Source organism: Mesocricetus auratus, unplaced genomic scaffold (assembly GCF_017639785.1).
Source record: "Mesocricetus auratus isolate SY011 unplaced genomic scaffold, BCM_Maur_2.0 Super-Scaffold_100006, whole genome shotgun sequence".
NCBI lineage: Eukaryota > Metazoa > Chordata > Mammalia > Rodentia > Cricetidae > Mesocricetus > Mesocricetus auratus.
This window is the reverse complement of record NW_024429190.1, coordinates 16,231,151-16,252,940: the sequence shown is the minus strand read 5'-3', so window position 1 is coordinate 16,252,940 and position 21,790 is coordinate 16,231,151. Positions and strand designations below refer to the sequence as shown.

Genomic DNA, 21,790 nt, shown 5'->3' with positions numbered 1-21,790 from the left:
AGTCTGTGAGAGAGGACAAGGACATTTGCTCTGAAATTCAGGTCCACTAAGCTCAGGTTCTAGCTCCTCCGATGGCAGTCCCTGTGTCTTGGAAAGTTTCCTCTTCTGTGAAGGCAAGGGAAGTGGGCTTCTTCAGTGTGACCCATCAGCCCCCTCCACTCTGCCTCCCTTCCCACTCTTGCCTGCCAGATACTCCTGGGGAGGAAAAGGGGTGCTCCTGATCCCCAGCTTGCCCTCTGTGTTTATGATCTCACTGTTACCACTTCAGATAGATACCACCCAGGGCTGCTCAGTCCAATGACCCCTCAGATTCCAACCTGCCTCCTGACATCTCCACCTGGTGGCCCACTGGCATCTTGGGGTCTCCATCTTGTGACATTCTCGTCTGCTCCTGCAACCGCCTCCCAAAGGCGACTCAGAAAACTGTTCCATGTGCTCTCAAGCAAAGGCTACTGTCTCCCTTCTCCCCATTCCTGCACCCCATATCTAGTGTGCCATATTCTTCGAGTGTCTGTTATCACCTGGGCCTGTGTGTAGTTATACACATTGGCACCATGAACACCACTGGCTCTGTGGCTTCCGCTGAAGACCTGTAAGGTAGCTATTGGGAGTTCTTTGCTTTGTTTAGAACCTAAGCTGAGATCAGAGATGAGAGTTCATTAGTGAAGGGCCAGGTCCATAACAGGGTCGCTTTTCTTAGCATATATATTGCTATCTCCCAACTGGCAGGTAACTAGGCCAATTGTCTTGTGTTAATCAATTAATCTGATGATCCCAGGCCTCCCAAAGTATCTCCCCAAGTATCCTTCCCTTCCTGTTGCCGCTGAAGGCACGTTACTACTCTAACCTATCATAGGTGAGAGCTGGCATCCACATGATAAATCAGAGGTATGAACCTACTTCAGTCTACTGTGACACCATCTGCTGCTGCCCATGGAGAGGAGATGCTTAAGCAGTCACTGGAGGCTTTGCTGGCACTAGCTGTGACCAGGCCCTGTAGAATGTCAGCAGGTGCCCAGATCGAGCCTGGCCAATGGAGGGTAGTATGTGGGAGAGGGCAGAAGAGCCATTAACAGCAGGTCCTTCCAGTGCCTATCTCTCACAGCTACCTGCAGGTGCCCCTCTCCCTCCCCCGTCTCTGTGTGTGTGTGTGTGTGTGTGTGTGTGTGTGTGTGTGTTGTGTGTGTGTATGCACTAGGGCAGTGATGATGAATTCCGAAGTTCAGAACATGTTTTCCCTGACTTGCAAAGCTCTTTTGCTGAACAAATCTTACACAATCAATAGATCAAAGGCAAGCAGAGCGGCTGTGACAAGGCTTGGAGATGGAACCGGCTTTATGGGCCTCTCACCTGCTCAGCCACACTTGCTGAGTTGGGCGCCCTCAGGGAAGAATGTTAGCCTCTCTGGAAACGGGCATCCTGAGGTTCTGCAACTCAGCAGGGACCAAGAGTGGACATGGTGAAGTGCTCAGGCAACTAGTAACAGTGAATTACTCCTGTCACCTTGTCTTCAATAGGTCAGTGTGGCTTCTGTACCTGAGTTCCACACATTGTCATATCTTCCCAATGTCACAGCAATCCTACGTTATAGTTATCATGATTGGGTTTGATTTAAATGGCATTCTGGTAAAGAGTACTACACCCTGCCCTGAAGCCCAGGGTCTTCTTCCCTGGAGTCTCCCAGAGGGAGAGGTGCCCAGCCCAGAGCAACCTTAATTAGGGAAGGACCATCATGTTCCTTGCCAGGTTGTAAACTTCCTCTCCGTGCCCTTCTGCAACCCCAGCCTGAAGTTCAGGGGACAGAAGAGAGAAAAGAGAGGCTGTCTAGGTTTGAGTTGAGGTTCCCGTGGGCCACTGAACTATTCCAGGCCATGTGAACTTCTGTGTCTAGAGTTCAGCTAAGGTATATCTACTGCAAAGCCCTTTCTCTGCTGGGATGACACTGTTGAGGACAGAAGCTTCCAGGCAGAGGTAAGAAGGTCTTCTGTCACCAGGAGCATTCAAGCAAAGCTCAGGGATACAGGTGATGATTTCATATCATAAAGCCTGTGGTCCAGCTTGCCCTCAGCCATCACCATCTCTGCAACTCAGCCAGGACCTAGCTTCAGATGCCACTGAGGTTTGGAGAAGATTGGAACCATTTTACCGGCTTCTCATCCAAACTCCGCCTTGCTCTCTGTTTTATGCCTGTGGGAGAGGCTGTGGCCAGGCCACCACTGGGAGGACTCTGGGCACAGAACAACATGCATCCTGTCTGTGAGGACACACCACCTATTTGGTCAGATCCCCTGTTTTGCAGTCTCCCTGCAGTGGCTGTGGGCCCTGAGAAATCCCCTCCAGAGCTCTCTTCTTGGGCATGTTAATGACATCACTATTCCCTTCCCAACAAGAAGCATGAGAAGGAACTGACAAAACACATGGCCACCACCACTGCCATGTTCAAGGACTATATGATAACATTAGAAGTCACACTTTGCTTTTTTAAATAAACTTTTTTCTCAATTTGTTTTTATTTAAATTAGAAACATGAATGTTTCACATGTCAATCCCAACTCCCTCTCCCACCCCTCCTCCCTTGTCCCTTCACCAGTCCCCCCATCCCCCAGCCCAATCCCCACATCTTTCCCCAGGGAGGGTGAGGCCCTCCTTGGGGAATCTCGAGTCTGTCATTTCATTCAGGGCAGGACCTAGGCCCTTCCCCACGAGTCCAGGCTGAGAGAGCATCCCTCCATGTGGAATGGGCTCCCAAAGATCATTCGTATGCCATGGTGAACACTGATCTACTACCCAAGGCCCCAGAGGTTTCTGAGGCCTCCTCCCTGACACTACATTCATGGAGTCTGGATCAGTCCCCTGTTGGCCTCTCAGCCATCAGTCTGGGATCCAAGAGCTCCCCCTTATCCGGTCAGCTGTCTTTGTGGGTTTCACCATCACAGTCTTGGCCCTTTTGCTCATCACTCCTCCATCTCTGTCACTAGGTTCCAGGGGTTCAGTTTAGTGTTTAGCTATGGGTATCTGTCTCTGCTTCCATCAGTCACTGGATGAAGGTTCTAGGATGGCATATAAGGTAGTCATCAACCTTATCATCAGGGAGGAGCTATTAATGTAGTCTCTCCACTATTGCTTAGTTTGCCAGTTGGTGTTATCCTTGTTGATCTCTGGAAATCTCACTAGTGTCAGCTCTCTCCTCAAACCTATAATGACTCCATCTATTATGGTATCTCTCATCCTGCTCTCCTCTATTCATACCCCGACTCAACCATGTCTTCTTCCCCCCTCCTCTTATTCCCCTCTCTTTTTCCTGGTTCCCTCTCCCTTCCCCCCATTTTCTCAATCTGCTCAGGAGAGCTTGCCTCATTCCACTTCTCTGGGGTATCATGCATATCTCTTGGGAACCTCCCTATTTCCCAGACTTACTGGCACTGGGATTGTAGGCTGATATTCCCTGATTGATGCTCCATATATGAGTGAGTACATACTATGTTTGTCTTTTTGTGACTGGGTTACATCACTCAGGATGGTTTCTTCTAGTGCCATCCATTTGCCTGCAAATTTCAAGATTCCATTGTTTTTTTCCCACTGAGTATTACTCCATTATGTAAATGTACCACATTTTCTCTATCCACTCTTCAGTTGTGGGGCATCTAGGTTGCTTCCAGGATCTAGCTATTACAAATAATGCTGCTATTAACATAGTGGAACAGACATCCTTGTTGTGTGAATTTGGTGTCTTTTGGGTATATGCCTAAGAGTGGAATTGCTGGGTCTTGTGGTAGACTGATTCCCATTTTCCTGAGGAGTCTCCATACTGATTTCCAAAGTGGCTGTACAAGTTGGCACTCCCACCAGCAATGGATGGGTGCTCCCCTTTCTCCACATCCTTTCCAGCATAAGCTGTCAGTGTTTTTGATTTTAGTCATTCTGACAGGAGTAAGATGATATCTCAGGGTTGTTTTGATTTGCATTTCCCAAATGGCTAAGGATGTTGAGCACTTTCTTAAGTGTTTCTGAGCCATTTTAGACTCCTCTATTGAGAATTCTCTATTTAGTTCAGACCCCCACTTTTAAATTGGATCCTTTGGTGTTTTGGAGACTTGCTTCTTGAGTTCTTTGTAAATTTTGGAGATCAGCCCTCTGTCAGATGTGGGGTTAGTGAATATCTTTTCCCAGTCTGTGGGTTGCATTTTTGTCTTGCTGACTGTGTCCTTTGCCTTACAGAAGCTTCTCAGTTTCAGGAGGTCCCATTTGTTAATTGTCGATCTCAGTGTCTGTGCTACTGGTGTTATGTTCAGGAAGCAGTCTCCTGTACCAATTCGTTCAAGGGTACCTCCAACTTTCTCTTCTAACAGGTTCAGTGTGGCTGGATTTTTGTAGAGGTCTTTGATCCATTTGTACTTAACTTTTGTGCATGGCGATAGACATGGATCTATCTACAGTCTTTTACATGCCAATATCCAGTTATGCCAGCACCATTTGTTGAAGATGCTATCTTTTTTCCATTGTATAATTTTAGCTTCTTTGTTGAAAATCAGCTCTTCATAGGTTTGTGGATTAATCTCAGGGAGAAGTCACACTTTTCTATGAGTATCAGTACCTCAGTTTCATTACCACTAGAGATCAGAGACACCAGCACCCCATGATTGACAGTTACTAAAACCCCACCACTTGCTATTAGTCTGTGGACACCAATATACCACTACTGACTAATGCCTTGAAACATCAATTGCCCACTATTAATATTCAGTGGACTCGGAAACACTACACCCCACCACTGACAACGGGCCTACAAGATAACACATCCCACTATTGACAACAGAGCTATGAGGCAACACATCCCGCCACTAACTACAAGGCCCAGACACCACACCCAATCACTGACAACAAGTCTCAGAGACACCACAGCCCGCCACTGGCAGTGGGGCTCAAAGACACCAGTGATGAGGCTTGGACATAGTGACACATACAGTAAGTCAGTGGGACTTCTATACTCACCATGGGTGAACTTTTTGGGGTGCTGCCCTGTCCTGATCCAACTGGCCAGTGACATGGTCCTATTCAGTCCCTGTCCCACCTCTGTGCCTCCTTCCCTGCCTTTGGCATGAAGAAGACACAAGACACACATGTGGCTTGGTACTTCCCTGTTGCACAGCTGCAGCCCGGAACCTCCCACAGTTCCTCCCAGCAGACTCGGGCCTGCCTCTCCGGTCCTCTCCACAGCTCCTGATGCCTTAACCTCCTCCCACGCCATAGCCTCGACATCACCTCACTGCTGGATGGGTCTCCTGGCTCATCCACTCTCTTTATGTTTTGTTAAAGCACTTCCTGACAGTGTGGGGCCTCCTGACTCCCCCTTTGTTAAGGGACTGAGTCCTCCTTTGAGTTCACAATTGCTTGTTTCTGCCTGTCTGGTCATTGTCTGTCTGTCTGTCTGCCTGTGCCTTGTGAAGCCAAGGATCTGGGCTTCACTTACCCGCTAGCTCAGTTAAGGTTGGGCACAAAGGGCTGGAGGACACCCTGTATGTGTCCTTTCTCATCTCTGTAGGTGGGGGTCAGAGTTACTGCCTCGCTTACATCCTGCCTCCATATTGCCAGGCACTGTGGAGCTGGGATTGGAGCTGCTGTCTCTGGGACCTGTGTGTTGCTGTCTCCAGCTACTTAAAATCGTCGGTTTTTAAGGAGGAAAAGCTCATGTGGCTCACAGTTCAAAGGTGCATGCCCCATTGGCTGCACTGCTGTAAACCTGTTCTGACTCAATAGATGATGGTAGGAGCTTGTGACAGAGGTAGCCTGACCCGATGGTGGCCAGGAAGCAAAGAGAGAAAACGTAGAGGAAGGGTCTGGGCCATGTCCCTTTCAAGGTCTCACCCCCAGTGGCCTTCCTCCCACTAGCCTTCCCTCAGGTTCCACCACTGCTACACAGTGGGTGTTATGATGCTTTGAGAGATTGGACCTTGGTGGGAAGCCCCAAAGTGGGTGGGTGAGGGACAAACACACCATGCAGACCAAACTTGTGTGGAAATTTTATTGGGGGAAGGAGATGGAAGACTTGCCTGCCTCTTCAAAGGAAGAGAGAGTGGGAGTAGGGGGGAGCTTGTCTCTTTTTTTAATTTTTATTTTTAAATTAAAATTAGAAACAAGGTTGCTTCACATGTCAATCCCAGCTCCCTTTCCCTCCCCCTCCTCCCACACCCTCCCACCAACCCCCCATGCCTCCTCATTTCCACAGGGAGGGTGAGGCCCTCCGTGGGGGTGTCCATAGTCTGTCATTTCATCCAGGGCAGGGCCTAGACCCTCCCCCAAGAGTCCAGGCCGAGAGAGCATCTCTCATTGTTAGATAGGCACCCAAAGTCCATTTGTGTGCCAGGGATAAATACTGTGTATTGGGTCCCACAGAGTACAGAGCCAGAGTTCTGCTTTCCATGCATTCAGGGGTGATGCACTCTGCCAGGTCCTGGATGCTAACAGTGGGGACCAAGCCTCCATCACATGGACTTTAGAGAGAACTCATCTAAACACCTGTAAGGACTTCAGCAGAACAGCATTTAAAAGACACAGAAAGCATTCTGTCCAGTCCTGGCACACAGTGAGTGAAAATGAGGAATGACTGTCCTGGGTGTGGTCAAGGAGAAGATAAGAAGGTTTCTATTGTAGATATGAGGAGAGCACAGCCAGAGGCACCTGGGAGAGTCCAGACTGGACACGGCCAGCAGACTAGACCAGGCCACAAGAGGAGAGAGAGAGGGAGAGAGTAAGAGAGGAGGGGAAGATAGAGGGGGAAGAGAGGAGAGCAGGAGTCAAGGGTGCAGTGCCAAGAAAGAAGCCAAGGTCAGGACCAAGACAGCACATGGCCAAAATATCTGAGTTACACAGGAATCGGAAGCTGGGGGAAGGGAAGAGAACCTTGGGGGCTGGAGAGGTTTGGGGAGGAGGAGGGGTGAGAAGTACTGAGAGGAGCCAGGACTCTGCAGCAGATACTTGTCATGCTGAGAGAACCTGGCAGCCAGATTTGATTTGTTAGTAAGGACCTCAGTCATTTGTCCGGGGTTTCTATGGGACCGAATACACAGTAAGTGTATATGCAAGCCAGATTATTTTGTCACCAGTTGTCCATGCTGAATGATCAGTTTGTCACTGCCACGTCACTCAAGCAAGGCATCAGCTGTAACTGAGACTGGGGTTTCTATGTAAGGTTCTTTCTCTGCCACAGAGGAAGCTGCTGCTGTAAGGGCCAAACAGGAAGTGACAGTGAGAGTCTAAAAGGAAGCTAAGGTAAGAACCAAACGAGAAATTGTAGCGGTCAGGCAGGAAGTTGCAGTAAAGGCTCAGCCAGGAAGCTGAGATAAGGGCCTACTAGGGGGTAAGGAGCCAGCAGGAAGCTGCGGTGAGTGTGGGCCATTCATGTCTGTTCTCACTGGGTTCTCTGAGCAGGTGGGCGGTTCCTAAGTGGACAGCCAATGTGCAGGGCTGTGAGGTCTCCATCGCCCACTTCCAGGGACAATGACCAGAATGACCTCAAGCTGAGGCAGCACTTTAGCCACCGGACTATTGACGACAGTGACATCGTAGGGACCCTGTCACTCCCACAGGCACAGCAAGCACTGCAAAGCCAGAACACTAACCGTGCTGCCATGCGTTCCCGCGCCTTCTGTTGTTCAATTAGGGCAGATGAATGAGCAAATTGTTCACTGATCTAATCTTACACAGTTAACACAACTGTCCTGATAAAAGACAATCTTGCAAAACACAGTCACTCCAGAGAATTCACCATCCTCCCTCCGCATTCTGCCCAGGCGAATGGGCTTCTTTGCATTGTCGGCGAAATGCCTTCAGACAGGCAAACAAATGCAATTAAACCACATTCCCTCCAGGGCCTCCATGCACAGTCCCTTGGAGAACAGAGGTCTCCACAATGGCCCCGCCTCGAGTTTCATGTTATTGAAAAGATTACCCATAAATCAAGGTTGTAGGACGTGGGTGGTGAGTTGTTTTTATGTCTCCTGAAATATGTCTGCCTTCTTCGATGACGATCGATCAGGAGCCAGGTTTCAAGGCAGACCCTGGCCAAGGGGAAAGCACGCTCGGCTTTCAGCTTATAAGTGTGCCCAGGGACGTTTCTTGGCATTTCAGCAATTGTCAAGTCAGTAATTAAAGTTGAACCAGCCCTTAGCTGACAATCAATTCCGTGATTGTGTTTGAGTGGCTGTTTTACTAAATCAACACTGCTTGCTCATCAGCGCACATGCTCACACGGAGGCAGGCTGGCGGGCTGCCACAGCAAGCAAAGCCATCCATGCACCTATGCGGGAGCGTATGGTTGTGTGGCACTGGACAAGTCACTTCCCCCGCCAGGCTCCAGCTCCTCTGTCTGGAAGAGAGATCAAAGTGTCTCCCACCCAGGCTGCTATGAAAGACTAGAATTTGTGTTTTTGAGTCCACACTGCCCAGAGGATGGGGCTGAGGATGGGGATTGTGTTCTCCTGGTCACCATGGTGATCCTAACCCTCCGCACAGCCCTGGTGTAGATAAATAACAGGAATCCTGTACACGGTGCCTCCACAACCTGTGGGTCCAGTTCTCCAGCTCCCCTCCTTCACAAGCTCTGAAGTGATCCCTTCCAGGTTTGGTGGCTTGAAGGAGATCCTCCCTCCCCCCATTTGAATACTTTGTCCCCAGTTGGTGGCACGGCTTGAGAAGGCTTGTTGAAGGAAGCATGTCACTGGAGGAGGGTTTTGGGAGTTTAAAGACTTGTGATGTTTCTAGTTCACTTTCTCTGCTTCACCTTGTGGTTCAGGGTACGAGCCATGAGCTTCCTGCTCCTGCAGTTCACTCTGTCATCCAGAACTCTAACCCTCTGGAACCCCGAACCCAAACAATCTCTTTCTTCTCCAAGAGACCTTGGTCATGGTATTTATTACAGCAACAGAAAAGTCACTATTATACCAGATAAGGACAGTCAGTCAGGGTGCCCTGCTGAGAACCAACTGTGTCCCTGCTTCTAGATAGACAGGCAGTACTACCCAGTCTTGCTGTAGTCTGCTAGCTCCTGATGGATTTCTTTGTGTTTATTCATTCCTGGGGGTGGTGGACACATGTATGCCACAATGCACATGTAGGGGTCTCAGGACAAGTCAGTTGGTTCTGTCCTTCCATGGGGGGGGGTCCCAGGAATCGAACTCAGGTCATCAGTTTTGTGCACCAAGTGCTTTTATGCCCTGAGCCCTCTCATCTTGCAGCACTCCTGGTAAAATTCTAAGACAGTCCAGCAGTTCACAGCTGGGAGGGGAGGGCACCGGGACTGTTCTGATGTATTCGGCACAATGGATGCTCAGATTGCAGCACTCCTGGTAAAGTTCTAAGACAGTTCACAGCTGGGAGGGGAGGGCACTGGGACTGTTCTGATGTATTCGGCACGATGAGAGCTCAGATCTCTTGGGAATCATGCTGTGAACAGGTGTCATCTGCATCCTGCCCCAACAGATATTTCCATTTGTTGCCTTGGTACAGGAATGAATTCTCTAGCTCACAGCAAGCTCATGCTCCTGGAGAGATTGCCGTGAGGAGGCTAAGTCCTAGATCTTGTAAGTCAGAGATGAGAAGTCAAAGACATCAGCACCAAAGACAGGGCTCTGTACAGAGAATGGTCTGGGTAAAGTGTGCATTGTCCAGTGAGTAAAGAGAGAATGGACCAGATCCTGCTATCTGACTGGTAGTATAGTTCTAGATGTTTCCTGTAGCATGTGTCTTTTGCTCAATATTGCTCTTGCTGCTTGTAGGTTTTAATTTGTGTATGTTTTTACATTTCCTTTTCCTGGAATATACTTGACATTTGTTATCATTATATATAGTTTTTGCATCAGGCTTAAAACCTTCTTTAGACTAAAAGGGGAATTGTAGTGGCATCTAGCCTTGCCAGTTTATTTGTGTTAGCCACACTAACTGGAAGGTGGGAAAGTGTGAGGGGAGCTCTCTCTCTCTCTCTCTCTCTCTCTCTCTCTCTCTCTCTCTCTCTCTCTCTCTTGTGTTGTGGGTCAGATCAGAAGGGCAGAGACTGCATCTTCTGGAGCAGGAAGGCTGCGGTGGTTCTTTATTATTATCTGTGTAAGTTGTTCCCCAACAAAACACCCATTTATCATTTATCTTGGGTCTAGTGAACTCATTATCCCCTGCCTTCAGTTTCCATCATCAGGCCTTGATCAGAAACCACAGCAAGTAAGGAAAAGAAAATTAATATTGGGCTCCCGAGGTTTCCCTACGTGACAGATGGGACAGCTGGAGTGAAGGTCATGGGCTGAGGTGAAGGTCACATGTTAGCATGACTGTCACAGGCTGGAGTGAAGATCAGAGTATGAGAAGGTTGGAAACTGCTGTTCACCTCCCCGGCTCTCTTCTCACCATGTGCTGGTCCTAGGAAAGAGTCTGGGGACACTGGCGAGGCCCAGGGCCAGCCTGGAGAATCTATGGAAGACCAGTGACCCTGCTCTTAACCTGTCAGCTCTTGTGTGAAGGCTGCTCAGCCCAGTATGTCATGATGGTGGCGGAATGGGGTGGCATCCAGGCCAGTTCTTTTCTGTATCACACTATCTCATTTCAAGAGAACACACTCTAAAATGACCTTCCCTGCAATAAGCCAAGCTGCATCTGGCTCCTGGCCCCATGTGTGACCATGTAGTCCTCAAATGCCTCCCTGCAGGCCAGCTCCCTACCAGGCACACTCTGAGTATCTCTCCCTCCACTGGGTATGTCTCAGGAACCTTGGAGGCTCAGACTGATCCCTGGTCATCTCCCAAGCCTGCCATCCTGTCTCATGTCTACATAAATGTGAATGACACTGCCGTGTGCATCTGCCCTCCCAGCAGATCAGAGCGTCCTCTGTGGCCCATGTCACTCAATCCCCACCGAAGCCCCTGAACCCCAACTATAAAGCATCTTTAGCACCCATCCATCTGTCTGGCACGATGCCTTTGTCTGAAGTCTCATTTAGCTAACCCACCTGGCTCCACAGGCTCCATCCTCTCGTATACACAAGGCCACATCTCATGCAAACTGTCTCCCAGGGGTTACCAAACAGATGACCACTCTTCTCACTCCAGAGATCCCACCTGGGGGTGCCAGCCCCGCTCCTCACCATCTGCAAGTCTTGGAGGATAAGAAAGGTGCTGGGCTGGAGAATTCTAATTATTCATGACTCACTCGGGCTCAGATGAGAGTCGAGCAGCTTCTAATTTCAGATCTGGGGGTGGGAGCCTCTGTGTTTGTCTCCACTGTCTGCATCTGCAGCCATCCAAACCAAGTTTCCTGAGTTCCCAGCTGGCTCCATCTGGCTGCCCAGGAACAGGTTGGTGGTGGTGGTGTGTGTGTGTGTGTGGGTATATTCAGTAGACAGGTGACACCAGTCTTCAGGCTGGCACCCCGCTCCTCTCCCCGCCACACAGTGTGTCACATGTATTTACATAATGGAGAGAGAGGAAGGTCTGTGGGGCTGTCAGGCAGGGCTCTGGCAAGCAAGGACGACATACTTTTTATAGTTTTCTGTAAGGCCCACATAAGTGATTGCAATCTGATGTGTGTCACTGGGGCAGGCTGGGGGTAGCCCTACCTTTTGGAAGAGATGGGCGGAAAGCTTCATGGTGGGAAGTGGACCAGGGAGGTGACATCCAGCATCTGGTGACAGAGTAACCACAAGAAACCTCCAAGGGCAGCGGTCACAGTGACACATCAAACTAGGAGGTTCAAGCTGGTGTTCCATGGACCACAGCTGACAGTAAGGAGATCTGACCCTTAAGCAGTCGGGATTCCTGATGTGGCCAAGGGAACAAGGATCCAGCAGAGGTCCCATCTAGCCTGCCCCACCTCTACCAGGAGCTTCCCTAAGCCCTTCGTGTGTGACTGCACAGACCGTCCATAGAAGACATCTGTCCTCTGAAGCAGGGTAGTGGGGTGGGGTCACTTGTTGCCAATACTTCTGTGTCTCTGCAGGCCTGAGAAACACAGGTACTTTGGAGGAGTGGTTCACTGCAATAGGGGCTTAGGACATGTGTGTGCACTGATAGTGATCTTAAAGGAACCCACAGACCCTGGAGGGTTGGGGGAGAAAGGTCCAAGGAGCCTTCATGCAATCAGAAGTCCAATCCCAACATTTTGGTGACTTGTAGACTTCTGAGAGCCATTTCTGGCCTTTGAAGTAGGGAGGGAGGCCTTTGTAGAATCCTCTGTTGTATCAAGACCCATGGTGCTTGCTAGTTGCCTTCCAGACAAAGGCAACCATGTCCTAGGCCTTTGCATTATTTGGGAGGTGCAGGGAAACATGAAGAGAAGGAAGTTGGTGCAACCAAACTAACAGTGAGCCTTTCCTAACCCTCTCTGACCTCAGCATCCCTCTGAGAAACAAGGGCAATTGCTGCTCCTCGCCAGGTATGCTGTGAGTGTCCCATGTACCTTCCCCTGTCCCATACCCGGACCATGTACTGGCCCATGCAGCCTTTCCCGAGGCTCAGGCTTCAAGTTGCCCAGCCATCAGTCAAAGGAATGTGTCAGGTATTTCCACAGCATGGTTGAACATGCTGTCTCTGATTTCAGGAAACCCAGCCTCACGGCCCCCAGGACCTAGCTCAGGTACCATATGTCTCCCCCAGAATAGTAAGCGGTAAAAATACACTGTTGAAAATAGTCTGCCTCTCAATTTGGAAGTGCAATCTGCCCACCTCTGCCCACGAGCTACTAATTGATTTGCTTTTTACCCCTTGCTCCCATCCTTGTGAGCACTTTCTCTCCCCTCTTCCCTGGCTCAGTCTTCAGTCAAAAGGCTGAAAATAGACCCTCGTGAGATTGCTGGACCTTTGGCACCTCTCACCTCAGAGTCACCTAGGCAGAACCCTGGGCCCACCTGAGGATGTGGTGGCCCTAGCCCAGGGCTCTCATTCAGTAATGAAGTCACAGCACCTACTCAGTTCCAGTTGAGTTGTCTTGGCTGGGATATGGCTATAGTAGGACCCAGCTTTGCCGGTCTGCGGGGAGGCGCCCCTAGAGAGAACACAAGGGGTTACAAGGTTCATGGTACAGGCCATTCTGGGTGAGGGTCAGGGAGCCATACTGACTGTACCAGGGAGGGCCTCCTGGAAGAGGCAGCCTCTAGAGAGAGCCTTGGTGGAAAGGAAACTGACTGATGAGCAGATGTTGGAGTGAGGCCCTGCCCCCACCCCCAGGTTGACTGCTGTGGGGCTGCCGGTGGGTAGGGCTTACCTTCGGGAGTTTGCACTCAGAGCATTGGAAGGGAACTATTTTGGTTTGTTCATATGTGATCATGAATCATGGCAGAAGTTCAAGGCCAGCATCTCGGTCGTCGGAGTAGGGATATCTCTATTCTCTTATGTGTCTGTGCAGGGAGCAGCACACACCCAGAAAGGCAAGGTGTCCACTGTCTCAGCCTACTGCAAACATGCAGAATTGGGGTGACTGATATAGGAGCCTGGGGTGGAGATGGAAGGTGGGCCAGGGACCCTGCTTTTGTGACCCTGGGCCATTCCCTCACTACCCTGGCCCACCAGTCAAATCTACCCATTCAAGGCCCCATCTGTGTACCCCTCCTCAGAGAAGGCCCTTCTTGCTCATGGTTCAGCAGCCATAGAAGAATGAATGAATGAATGAACGAATGAATGAACGAGCCTTCACTAACATGTGCTACTGGGAGCAGAGAGGAGGAAGAAGTGAATGAGACTTTCTGGCTGTTGGCCTCTAGCCTGCTTGAATATTCATGAGGATAGTCTCCCAAAGAGAAAAATAAACACAGGATCCTATGGGAGTCCAAGTGGAGGTGGGGCTGGCCATCCCCTCATTCATGCACGCATTCCATGCCCTTTCCACCCAGGATGGACCAATCGCCAACTCCACCCACACCTGTGCTGGTGGCCGCCAGAGGACACAGTAAGAGTTACTCAAGGGCGTGCAGTCCAAACAGGAGGCCCACAGCAAGCAGTGGCACTGAGCGTTTGGTGAGCCAAACGCAGGGTGTCTGGGTGGCTTGTGCCATTTTTCTTCTTGTCCAGGTGCCTACACATAGCTTGGATTATCTAAGGAAGGACAAAGGATGCACCCAAGGGACACAGGGAGGAGCTGAAAGTTCCCGAGAGCTACAGCTGGATGCTTTGAGCAAAACAGTTTATCAATTACAATGCAAAATATAAAATAAATATTCATGAGCCCCCGGTGATATAACTGCATGATTAAGTAAATAGCAGGGGAGGCGAGGCCAGTTCTAGTGCAGAATCCCAGTCACTCCATAGCTGCTTCACCCTCAGGGAGGCAGGGTGCCATCCCACACTCCATAGAGGGCAGACGAGCAAGCCACAGCAAAGGGGCCTGACAAATGCCACCTGCCAGCAGGGCACAGGCACCATGACGATCTTCCAGCAAACACTGTAGCGGTGTTTGCTGGAAGATCACAGGCAAATGTGGGAAAGACTACCCGAGGCTCCCTGGAGGGACCCCTGCAGGAACGGATCTGCATGCCTCTCCACTGCCACACGATAAAAGCTGGGGAAGTTAAAACATCCCAACAGGATCCAAGAAGACCTAACCAACTAATCACATGGTGCCGGCTATGAGGTCCTGGTACAGAACCAGAAAGCCAGTGACATCTGAGCCCAGTGTGGTATTCGGATAATGCTAATTGGCCGACACCGGTGCCCTCATTGGCACATCTTCTGCCTGGAACCACTACAAATAAGTTTATTTAAGTAAAATCTGGACTCCTAACTTTCTGCTTAAAACTGACCTCTGCTCTGGCTTTCCTCCACGGCCCCGGGTGTACCCTACTGTCACTCATTCCTGCTTACTGGCACATCATGTTGCAGAGTGCCACATGCTTCCTATAACTCAGTCACTGTGACACAGGGAACGGAATCCATCACCCTGTGTTCCCACACAGTATCCGTCTTTAATGCCCCGCTCCTCACAACCCACAGGCTCGTCTCTTTGTCTGTGTTGCGGAGAGTCTTTCCCAGGCCTTCCTGAACAGAGATAGTGGGCTTTATGCTGGAGGAGACTAATTAATGTTCCCAGGGAGCTCATTAGGATTCCTTGGAAAGAAAGCACGATGGGATTATCATCGGCTCACTTGGAGCAGGGCAAGCGTTCTGTGCAGCCCACCGCTCCTCATGGGCCCCTCATTGTCTTCTCCAGATAAGCTTGACCTCTGAAAGGCCATCACAGCAGCCTCCAGACAGAGGCTGGTCTCGGTGCCCCATGCCCTCCTGGAAGCTGTGTGTTCCTCAGCTATGCTGGTTCCCAGCCAGCCCTGCCCCAACTCCAGGCTCAGCAGAGGGTCTCTCCCACCACAGTGCCCCTCAGAGTATGTCAGTTGCTTAAACCCTGCCCCTGCTCGGATGGTGAACCATGTGAACTTGGTATCTCTTTCCCTTCTCTGTGCCTAGGTTTCCACACCTAGCAAGTAGGGGTGGTAATAGACTTCTATAATGTAACATAGTTGCACCATGGGAGTGTAGCTGGCCCAGAGTGAGGGATGCTCACCTGAGGACTTGAGTCTGCTGGCAGGAGAAGGAGAGTGACTGCATGCCAGCCATTACTACACCAGAGGTCGCAGCCCAAATGGAAGGCAGGGAGGACAGACACAGAAGAGCCTATGGCACTGCCTGTGAGGGTGGACTGTTTCCTGGGACTATGGAGAACCGGAGTTTCTGGGAACTTCACTGATGCCAGTGGTCTCGGGGTAGACAGTGGACTGGAGTTGGAGAGTTCATGGCAGGGAGCCAGTGCTCACTCTGCTATCACTGCTGTGTTTCAGGGATTGCAGAGCTAGTAACTCCGGCACCACTGCCTGGATGCTGTGTGGTAGGGTCACGTTCTCAGCTTACCCAGGCCCTGTGACCCTAAGGAGCTCTCCAACTCCCCCTTCCAACTCTGAAACCCTACTGTGACCCAGAGTGTGACAGCAGGGTCTCAGCTACCTTTCTTGACTATTCCATGAAGTAGAGGGGAGTCCCAAACAGCCCAAAGGAGAGGGCAACCATGGGGACTCAGCAGCATAAAAGAAGTTTAAAAGATGGTGGGTCAGGTGACCTCCCAGTACACAGGCAGGCCTCACAGCAAGGTTCCCCGAGGGTCCTGGATAGCACTAAGCTGGGTACTGTGGAGAGTTCTCCTGGATAGCACTAAGCTGGGTACTGTGGAGAGTTCTCCTGGATAGCACTAAGCTGGGTACTGTGGAGAGTTCTCCTGGATAGCACTAAGCTGGGTACTGTGGAGAGTTCTCCTGGATAGCACTAAGCTGGGTACTGTGGAGAGTTCTCCTTGGAAGGCTTTGATGAGGCAGAGCACAGTGTGGAACCACAGACCACCCCAGCCACGGGGCTTCATCAGATGATTTCAGAGCTACCAAGGACCTGCGGTGCTCATCCAGCCTGTGGGTCTCCAAAGAAGTGTATGGTGTGCACATCAAAGGACTGAGGCATTCCCACAATACCAAGCTTCCAGAGTCTCCCCAATGGCCCCTGCCTGTGAGCCTCTTGGGGATCTGCCTCCAGCAGAACCAAATTCATGCTGTGGAAACATAAGTCAGGTACCTCCCCCTACAATCACCCTGAGCAGAACTCCTGTGTGACGGGGCTGGGTATGGACTATCTCTCAGGGTGGAGGCTGGGCATCCAAGGGAGGGTGTGCTGGATTCCACTCCAGGAGGCCCAGGGGACCGTTGTTCCCTGCTTCTTCTAATACCGTGTGTACAGTATCCCGTGTCACCATCTCTGAGGACACTGTTGGTGACCCTAAGTCCCAGGATGGCCTCCTCTTGACCCTGCACTTGTCACCAGTGACCATGCTCCCAAGAGAGGACCTTGTTGTGAGTGTGCTACATCAGGGAGATGGGTGGACATGTTTCTGTCTTTCACAATGTCGGAATGTACTGACTAGTATTCAATTCACAGGCCACCTCAATCTGTTGGCTGCAATTACCTAGTCCGATTTCCTTGATAGCTGGCCAAGGTGAATACCGGTTCTTTATTCCGATCTTAATTACCAATATTAACTCTTGGAATACAGTTGCATGGCACACAGAAGATGTATGTGTGTGTGCACATGCTTTTATCTATATGTCTGTTTACCTATCTCTATAGGTAGATGTTCTCATTTGTTTTTGTCATGTTTCGAAGAGAGAACCTCAACTGAAAAAAATGCCAACACCAGATTAGCCTGTGGGAAATTTTCTTCACTAGTGGTTGATGTGAGAGAGCTCAGTTCACTGTGGGTGGCACCTGCTCTGTCCAAGTGGTCCTGGGCACTGTAAGGAAGCCGGTGGGCAGCACTCCTCCATGCCCTCTCCAGTTCCTGCCTCTGGGTTCCTGCCTTTTTCGAGTTCCTGTTCTGACCTCCTTTGATGGAGGGTGTGCCATCTGAGAGTTGTGAGCTGAAACAAACCCTTTGCTCTCCAAGTTGCTTTTGGTTGCAGTGTTTATCACAGCAATAGAAACCCCACTAAAACAGTAGGGTACAGCGTGGATACTGAAGAGGCCACAGCCGAGGTCAAGGAGTGAGAGAGACCTAGCTGAAGGCAGGCAGAAAGCCGATGGGGACGGGAAGAAAGTCCCTGCGGGAACAAGATGTTGAAGCCTGCTGGAGGCTGTGCTTCCAAGTAAGCCACAGGCTCAGAGCTGAGCTGAGCTTCAGGGTCAGTCATCATTCAGGAAGGAGGTGCAGAACAGTGGAGACTGTAAGATGGAGGGCAGGACCAGGCCCAGAGGGATGAGCAGATGGATGGATGAATGTCAGGTCATATGGGCAAGCAGGTGGGCAGGGAGGCGGGGCAGCAGTCAGAGTAGGCCATGTTAACCCTGGGACCAAGTTAGGTTGGAGCCTTCAAGGCAGTTGGGAATTCTCTGCGTCACGCTCCTTGGTGCGCACATGAGTCAGATGATAGTCCACCATCATGGTGTCAGGTGGCCTCTTCTTTATGGAGTCCAGGTAAAGGGGTTGCATCCTTTCTTCAGTCTCCCGTATCTGATAATTCCTGGCCTGTTTTTCTTGGTGTGATATAATACATCCATTTACTCAGAGGGGCCAGTTTACTTTGATAAACCCCAAGAGGGAAGCCCTGTCTGCTTTTAGGAATAAGTCATTTTGCTGGGCAGGTGGTCTTGTTTACATGCCCATCAAGGTAGTCATCCTGTCCCCTACGTTTGTGCTGAAAGCCAAATGCTGCTGGTAAAATGGACTCTTTGCAGGCGAGGAAGAGCCCCAAACCCACTATTTACACAGCATGGAAGGTCTTAGAGCAGGATGTGAGCTCATCACTCACTCTCCCAGAGACTTGGTGTATGGGTCCATCTTTTCAGAGGACACTAGTCATCTGGCTGCAGTGACCTTGCAGTAGCCCTCCCTCCCCATTAGCCCCTCATCCTCCCCTGGAGTTCTAGGCTAACACCCATCTAACTTGTCATTCTCTTCTTCAGGAAGACGCCTCCACTCCCGTCACCTCTTCCCACACACCCACACCCGTCTCAGCTCTCCCCGGAGCTTACTCCCCTGTATTGTAGAAACCTTGAACTTTGGAATTCCAGGCCAAGCCTCAGCTATGCCACAGTGCCTGCTGGGGGCCTCCATGAAAGAGGGGGGCAGTGAGGGAGAACACCTCTCTCAGCAGCAACCCCAATTTCAACCTCACATTCTGTGTTTCAGATCATCCTGGTGAGCTCGTCCCTTGGTGACCGGGAACAGAGCCTCTTCCTCAGCACCGATGAGGGTACCACCTTCCAGAAGTATCCTGTCCCCTTCCTCGTGGAGACCCTCCTCTTCCACCCGAAGGAGGAGGACAAGGTTCTTGCCTACACCAAAGACAGCAAGGTAAGAGGACATGGGATGTGAGGCCACAGGACCCAATGAGACAGACATCAGGACAGAAGCAGCTTTCCTGAGAGCTTTCCTGTCAGGGGAGGTAGGGCCTTGCTTGAGCTGGGAGGCACAAACCTCAGCATTGCCCTTGTTGACACAAACATGTGACTGTCTATCAGCATGGGGAGTCTCACACCAATGGCATGTGTTACAATAAGTAAGGTGGCAGCGAGCAGCCCTTGGCATACAGAGGCCTGTAAGCTGGGTCAGGAGATCCTAGTTAATGCCAGGCCTCCTCTGCCTCTCCTCCTCTGCCTTAGGCTAGCTCAGGTGGAGGGGCACTGGATGGTTTCCTGTAGGTATGGTGGCCAGGACCACAGATTTGGGAGCGTAAATGACAGAAATGTGTTTTGTCACAGACCCAGAGGCCAGAATTGTAAAATTAGTATCTCTGGGCTGAAGTTGAGTGTCCCTGAGACTCTAGAGACAGCTGCTCCCCTTTCTCAGTCCTGGTGGTCACCGTGTGCTTTGGGTTAAGGCTGCATTACTGTATCTTCCAGGCCAGCCTGGTTAAGTCTCTGCCCATTTTTAGAATGCCCCCTGCATGTGTACATGGACATGCTGGTGTACCCATGTCCATGACTACATATCTAAACCCTCCCACAGCTCCTGTCTTTCACAAAGACAGAGACAACTCCACCCCAGGTCCACCAGATAATTCCCATATCCTAAACCGCACCTCTGTAAAGCTGTTTGGGGCCGTATGAGGCCATGGCCACTAGTTCTAAGGATCAGACTATACCTGTCTTGGAGTGGAAGGATAGCCTGCCACTGTAGCACACAGCAGGCAGAGCAAAGGCCCCAGGAAGGGACCCTGGCCCTGGTGACAGCTATATCGTGCCTGCCACGCCATGATTATCAGGGACAGGAGCAGGAAGAAAAATCACAGCCCCTCCCCTCCTGCCAGCCAGTCTCTGCTCCTGTTCCTTTTGCCTCTACCCAACCAGAGGCCAGAACAGCAGCCAGTGGAAACTGCTCTTCATCAGCCCCTGGGACAGGGACAGGTGGTAGGGCCAGCATGGATCCATAGATGGATGGATGGATGGATGGATGGATGGATGGATGGATGGATGGAAGCTGATTAGAAGAATGAATGTATGTAACTGAAGGGCAACAGCATGGGCCCACCTTCCATGTTCTTCCAGGGTCCCATGCCTCTTCCGTGGTGCTAGTATGTAGTTTTGTGTTTCTTCTAGTATTTTATCACAGTCTCCAGCCCCCTCACACTAAGGCTGAGTTCTGGGAAGGTAGCCGTGCTGGATTTATAGCTCACAGTTTTAATCTCGTGTTTTCTGAAAATATATGCTGGTTGGATAGATTATAAATGGACATAGGAAATGGATGGATAGATGGATGGATGGATGAATGGATGAGTGGATGGATGGATGGATTGAAAGGTGGATGGATGATTTGATAGATTATGGGTGGATAGGTAATGGATGGATGGATGGGTGGATAGGTGGGTGGGTGGGTAGGTTGGGTAGATGGATGGATAAATGGATAGATGGATGGATGGATGGAGAGCAGCTGGTTAGGTGAATAAACATATGAATCAATGCCAATCCCTACAAACATGAATCAGTCAGGTAAGAAAGCCCTAATGGAGAGTGGTGATGGTCAAGCCCAGCTTTCCTCCAGATCCCAGCCTCCTTGGCAAGGTCTAGCATATATTATCTAGTGTCCCTAGCCTGTGGCTGCCTGTCTGTTCCTATCCCTTTCCCTCAGGGCTGCACACCCTTCTGGGTATTAATAGTGCTACTTAGCCTTCCATGTAATTAGACCAAAGCACAGCTACAGCGAGTTATTTTCCTGAAGAAATTGACTGTGTTGCAATTGCTCTTTAATTTATGGCGCCCTGAAAAATTAATGGAGCTGAAACCTTGGTTATTCTCCTTGGCTCTTTTCTGTGATGACATGGAAAGAAAGGAGAGGAAAAAGGTTTAATTGCTGTTATAAAAGGAATGAGGGATTTGGGGAAATTAGTCAGCGATGACCATCTTGAGTTGGGGGGGAGCTTGGTGGTCTGTCAATGCTTTTGGGTGCCCAAGAAACTGGGTGTGTAGTGGAATCATGCCAGCTCTGACTCTACAAACCTGTTGTTAGCCAGGCATCTGGACACCATGCTGAGAGGAGGACATTGCAAAGCTCCCTGGCTCAGAGCAGTACACTGGGAATTGGCCCTGGGTCTTCAGGTAGCTGGAACTCTGCAGGCTTTTGCTGGAATCCTCTGGATGTGGTTCCTGGCTACTAGGATGCAGGCTTCCATGTGGCTCTCATCTGGGGATCATGCTGTTCTATATGGGTAGAACAAAACACAGAAACTTTACCAACTTCAGTTTTACCAGACAGAGTCATACACTAAGCCCCGAGGGTAGACACAAATACCATATGAACAGAATTAAGTTCTTCACTGCCTGATTTTTCCCTCACCTCTCCTCCTTCTCTTGTCCTACCTCCTGCCTCTTCCCAGGTATCTGCCCTTGCTCTGAAAAAGGCTCTACCTCACTTGGGGTATCTTGCCTCCCTCTGTTCCTTCCTCACTGTCTCATTAATTGGGACACAATCTGAGGTACCTTACTGCAGTCTGGCCAAGCTTCCTGAGTTACATCCAATATATATATTCCTTCCAAGTCTTAGCAAGCTGCCAAGGCTCCTGGGATCAGGAGGTCCTTCCTACCCTGCTCTCTGGGGTCTACTGTCTCATCACCCACAGCCTCATCTTCTTGGGCTTGAGCTGTGGGCCTGCTTGCTGGCAGAGCTAGGGTTACTTACTTGTAAGACAAGGTCAGATTCACATAGTTTGTTTTGCTTTGCTTTTCCTTACTATTTTTTTCTTCCAGTCAAGAACCACCTCTGGGTCTTGGAAAATGACTCAGTCTGCAAAGTGGTTTCT

At 50.3% G+C, this 21,790-nt stretch overlaps 1 protein-coding gene across 3 annotated transcripts in view; it reads left to right on the top strand.

Moving 5' to 3' along the window:
• The window catches only part of Sorcs2 (sortilin related VPS10 domain containing receptor 2), a 366,206-nt gene that overhangs the window by 287,319 nt on the left and 57,097 nt on the right, over nt 1-21,790 (top strand). For all 3 annotated transcript variants that reach the window (XM_040746982.1, XM_040746983.1, XM_040746984.1), the window contains exon 4: nt 18,685-18,849. In XM_040746982.1, the coding sequence (XP_040602916.1) occupies nt 18,685-18,849 (165 nt within the window). The remainder of the gene's footprint in view (nt 1-18,684; nt 18,850-21,790) is intronic.